Source organism: Ictalurus punctatus, chromosome 22 (assembly GCF_001660625.3).
Source record: "Ictalurus punctatus breed USDA103 chromosome 22, Coco_2.0, whole genome shotgun sequence".
Lineage (NCBI taxonomy): Eukaryota > Metazoa > Chordata > Actinopteri > Siluriformes > Ictaluridae > Ictalurus > Ictalurus punctatus.
Genome location: NC_030437.2, coordinates 1,300,001 through 1,305,000, shown reverse-complemented (window position 1 = coordinate 1,305,000; position 5,000 = coordinate 1,300,001). Strand labels below are relative to the sequence as shown.

The 5,000-nt window shown below is 49.9% G+C and overlaps 1 protein-coding gene across 8 annotated transcripts in view; it reads left to right on the top strand.

The window, feature by feature from the left end:
• The window catches only part of acacb (acetyl-CoA carboxylase beta), a 22,709-nt gene that overhangs the window by 3,135 nt on the left and 14,574 nt on the right, over nt 1-5,000 (top strand). For 7 of the 8 annotated variants that reach the window (XM_053674372.1, XM_053674376.1, XM_053674375.1 and 4 more), the window contains 14 exons: nt 1,116-1,248; nt 1,468-1,606; nt 1,741-1,850; nt 2,060-2,141; nt 2,257-2,355; nt 2,553-2,662; nt 2,866-2,976; nt 3,066-3,275; nt 3,354-3,524; nt 3,651-3,812; nt 3,923-4,086; nt 4,168-4,318; nt 4,692-4,795; nt 4,945-5,000. The exon at nt 4,945-5,000 is cut by the window's right edge and continues 26 nt beyond it. In XM_053674372.1, coding sequence (XP_053530347.1) covers nt 1,116-1,248; nt 1,468-1,606; nt 1,741-1,850; nt 2,060-2,141; nt 2,257-2,355; nt 2,553-2,662; nt 2,866-2,976; nt 3,066-3,275; nt 3,354-3,524; nt 3,651-3,812; nt 3,923-4,086; nt 4,168-4,318; nt 4,692-4,795; nt 4,945-5,000 — 1,802 coding nt within the window. Of the gene's footprint in view, nt 1-116; nt 296-1,115; nt 1,249-1,467; nt 1,607-1,740; nt 1,851-2,059; nt 2,142-2,256; nt 2,356-2,552; nt 2,663-2,865; nt 2,977-3,065; nt 3,276-3,353; nt 3,525-3,650; nt 3,813-3,922; nt 4,087-4,167; nt 4,319-4,691; nt 4,796-4,944 lie in introns of those variants that run through there. The other variant, XM_053674377.1, reaches the window with a different exon arrangement.

The window sequence follows — 5,000 nt, the reverse complement described above, 5'->3', positions numbered from 1 at the left end:
AGGAGATGAGAGGGAGAGAAAAGAGAGAGGGAGAGAAAGCCAAAGGGGTATGGCAAGAGAGAAGGGGCGTGAGAAAGGGGGGAAAGACAGGAAGAAAGGGGAGGAGAGAGAAAGAGAACACGGAGAGAACAGAGAGACAAAGAAGAAAGGAAGCGAGTGAGAAGTAAACAGCGGAAAGTGGAAGAGAGAGAAGAAAAGACGGTTGTTTTTCTTCCCTCGTTTGTGTGATGACGGAGGAAGCAGAGCAGTCTGTACCAGACGAGCGAACGCTAAACACTCATGCAAGAGGCAGCATGTAAGCAGAGAGAGAGCGCGCGTGTGAGTGCATGTGTTATCAAACGTGTCTGCTGTCAAAACCAGCTGGGAGAAACACACACATGCACTCTCTCTCTCTCTCTCTCTCTCTCTCTCTCTCTCTCTCTCTCTCTCTCTCTCTCTGAGAGTAGTTGTTAGACGGATGAAGAGACAAATAAATGTACTGATGGTTTGGTATGTACTGTTAACTGCGAACGTCGTCCCTCCCCATTTTGTTTGTTCTAAGAGTGCGCAAACTTTTGCACTTAACGGTAGACAGATAAATATGTAGCTAGTGGATAAAAGGACTCTCTTCTGATAGATATATATATATATAGCGTGTATATGCAGTAGAGTGTAAATAATAGAAACGTGTTTAATACCGTGATAAAGATGTGATTAAAGTGAGCTGCAGTGGGGAAGTACTGGAGCTGTGGGTTCTTTCTTTATTATTATTATTATTATTATTATTATTATGTTACAGTGTTAAAACAGTAAAGGAGTGTGTTAAAGTCCAGATTCTGAGAAAAGCCTGGACCCCGCCCCTCTGATTAGATACTCAACTGTGATTGGCTGCTGAGCGTTATGTGACTTTCAGTTTGAGGGGAGAGAGAGAGCAGAGTGCAACACCAAGATCAACGTACATTACTGTGTGTGTGTGTGTGTGTGTGTGTGTGTGTGTGTGTGTGTTAGACTGGTGTGATGGACTGTTTACTGGGTATGTACAGTGTGTGTAACAGCTGTGAGGGAGCCAATTATGATGATTACTTTATAAAACGTGTGTGTGTGTGTGTGTGTGTGTGTGTGCGTGCGCGCTGCAGGCCTAGCATGTCTGGTCTTCACCTGATGAAGAAAGGTCGAGAGCAGAGAAGGATGGACGTTCCTCGAGATTTCACCGTGGCCTCTCCGGCAGAGTTCGTCAAGCGATTCGGAGGAACCTGCATCATAGAAAAGGTGTGTGTGTGTGTGTGTGTGTGTGTGTGTGTGTGTGTGAGTTGTAAGCTGTTGCCTGAAAATCTGTTGTATAGATATTTTGTCTCTGTGAAATGTGTATGTAATTAAAACATGACCACAGTTTATAATTTCATCACAATATCCTGTGTACATTGTGCTCCACTGCTACACCCCGGGTCCTGATCCACTTCCTGTCATGTGACAATGATCTGTGTTCAGGTGCTGATCGCCACTAACGGCATCGCGGCGGTGAAATGCATGCGCTCCATCCGCCGCTGGTCCTACGAGATGTTCCGCAACGAGAGGACCGTCCGCTTCGTCGTGATGGTCACGCCCGAGGACCTGAAAGCTAACGCGGGTCAGGCCTTTCACCTCTCTGTTCCTCCGGTGAAATCCAGGACACAACCCTCCGTTGTTTCAGAGAGTGTGTGTGTGTGTGTGTGTGTGTGTGTGTGTGTGTGTGTGTTATTTATTCCGTGTGTTGTGTTTTAGAGTACATCAAAATGGCGGATCACTACGTGCCGGTCCCCGGCGGGCCGAACAACAATAACTACGCCAACGTGGAGATGATCGTGGACATCGCGAAGAGAATTCCAGTGCAGGTAACACACACGCTGCCTGTGATCCGATCTGGATTACTGATCCGGTCTGGATTACTGAAACGCGTGTGAGGAGAGGGATCTGAGGATGATCCGGTAGCGTTACACTCGGTTCATTTGCATGTTGGATAATGTGTTTTAATGGTTTCAGATGATGATGATGATGATGATGGTGGTGAGAGGGTAAGAGTAACGCCGTTTCCTGTGTTTAGGCGGTGTGGGCCGGATGGGGTCACGCGTCGGAAAACCCAAAGCTGCCGGAGCTGCTCCATAAAGCGGGAATTTCATTTTTAGGTGCAGCTCCAGGAATAATTTCCTCTTTGTTTTTAGTTTAGTTAGTGTTTTTAATGTTTTATATTTTAACTATTCGTGTGTGTGTGTGTGTGTGTGTGTGTGTGTGTGTGTGCAGGACCGTCCAGTAAGGCCATGTGGGCTCTGGGAGATAAAGTGGCGTCTTCTATTGTAGCTCAGACTGCAGGAATCCCCACGTTACCCTGGTCTGGATCCGGTAATGTCGTCAGCGAGTCCCCCACACTGTTCTTAAAAACTACTGAAGGCTAAGAGCCTTTATTTATTTATGTATTTATTTATGTATGTATGTATTTATTTGGTGATGAATGTTGTTTAGATGTGAACGTGTTGTCGGGTAACGTGACGTGAAGTTCGGTACCGTGTGACTCTGCTGATCCGTTTCTCTCTTTACAGGGCTGAAGGTAGCGTGGGGGGAGGAGGGACAGAGGCTGGGTCACGTGATCAGCGTCCCGCCGGAGCTCTACGCCAAAGGCTGCGTTCGAGACGTGGACGAAGGCCTCGCCGTAAATACAGCACTCGTTATTTACCGCGTGTCTTACACACGCTTCAGACCTTAAACTCCGAATCCTCTTCAGTTCACTTCTGTCTCCTTTTAAATCTGATTGTTTGGGTCTAATTGAATTTTATTCAGGTGAGAATACAGGTGTGGCTGAGTTTATAGTGTGTGTGTGTGTGTGTGTGTGTGTGTGTGTGTGTGTGTGTGTAGGGTGCAGAGAAGATTGGCTATCCTGTGGTGATCAAGGCGTCGGAGGGTGGTGGAGGGAAAGGAATCAGGAAGGTGGACAGTGCTGAAGATTTCCCCAGCTTTTTCAGACAGGTACACACACACACACACACACACACACACACACACACACTTTGATGCTCTGAGATATCTGATTGGATGCTGTTGACTGGGATAATCAGGTCCAGGTGGAGGTGCCCGGCTCGCCCATCTTCATCATGCAGCTAGCGCAGCACGCACGCCACCAGGAGGTCCAGATCCTGGCGGACGGGTACGGGAACGCCATCTCGCTGTTCGGACGGGACTGCTCCATCCAGCGGCGCCACCAGAAGATCATCGAGGAGGCTCCGGCCACCATCGCCTCGCCCTCCACCTTCCAGCAGATGGAGAGGGTCAGTCTTTAAAATGTCTAGCAGTAGTGAGTCAAGGTGAAAGGGTTGTTTATATGTTTGTTTGTTTGTTTTTGTCAGTACGCGGTGCGCATGGCTAAGATGGTGGGCTACGTGAGCGCGGGGACGGTGGAGTACCTGTTTTCAGAGGACGGCAGTTTCCACTTCCTGGAGTTGAACCCCAGACTGCAGGTGGAGCATCCGTGCACAGAAATGATCGCGGACGTCAATCTTCCAGCCGCCCAGCTACAGGTACGGAGCACTGTACACGGGCACACCTGCGAGAGGGAGGTGTTTACGCTACATCTGAGAGTATTAATTAAGCCTTGTGTAGATCGTTTATAATACGGTGTGTTTATATTTAATTTGTTTCTGTAGATAGCGATGGGGATCCCTCTGCACAGGATTAAGGACATCCGCGTGCTGTACGGCGAGTCTCCGTGGGATGATACCCCCATTCATTTCGAGGACCCGGACTGCGTCCCCTGTCCTCGAGGACACGTGATCGCCGCCCGCATCACCAGCGAGAACCCGGACGAGGTGAGCGTGGGTGGGATCCGGATTCAGGTTCACCACATTAGGTTTGTTTTTTTGTATTGTTTAAATGTCAGGATTAATACACTCACACGTGCGTGTTTGTCTTCGTGCAGGGGTTTAAGCCGAGCTCGGGCACGGTGCAGGAGCTGAATTTCCGCAGCAGTAAGAACGTGTGGGGCTACTTCAGCGTGGGGGCCACGGGGGGGCTGCACGAGTTCGCAGACTCGCAGTTCGGACACTGTTTCTCCTGGGGAGAGAACCGCGAGGAGGCCATCTCGTCAGTACCGCCGCTCGCGCTGTTACGTTGTTACGTGATTTGTCCGGTAATCTGATTGTTAATAATTCGATGTGTTCGCAGTAACATGGTGGTGGCCATGAAGGAGCTGTCTATCCGCGGAGATTTCCGGACCACGGTGGAGTATCTGATCAAGCTTCTGGAGACGGAGAGCTTCAGAAACAACGACATCGACACGAGCTGGCTGGACCACCTGATCGCTGAGAAAGTGCAGGTACGAACAAGTCCGACTGCACAGACCCGTCCATCCAACTGCACAGACCCGTCCGACTGTACAGACCCACCCGTCCGTCCGACTGCACAGACCCGTCCTTCCGACTGCACAGACCCGTCCGTCCGACTGCACACACCCGTCCGTCCGACTGCACAGACCCGTCCGTCCGACTGCACAGACCCGTCCTTCCGACTGCACACACCCGTCCGACTGCACACACCCGTCCGTCTGACTGTACAGACCCGTCTGACTGCACACACCCGTCCGTCTGACTGTACAGACACGTCCGACTGCACAGACCCGTCCGTCTGACTGTACAGACACGTCCGACTACACAGACCTGTCTAATTTTGTTTTTGAACACCATTCGCAGGCGGAGCGGCCGGACACCATGCTGGGGGTGGTGTGTGGAGCTCTACACGTAGCCGACGCCAGCTTCAGGAAAAGCATGTCGGACTTCCTGCACTCTCTCGAGAGGTGCTTTGCCGAATTGCACATTTCCAACCTGATCCGATTTACAGTTCATCAAAATTTTTCATTTTTATTTAAAAGTACGATAAATCTGCATTATTTTCTGAAGTCTGTTCTCCAGAATAAAAGTTTATGAAGTGAGTTGTGTGTGTTAGAGGTCAGGTGTTACCTGCTGCCAGTCTGGTGAACACGGTGGAGGTGGATCTGATCT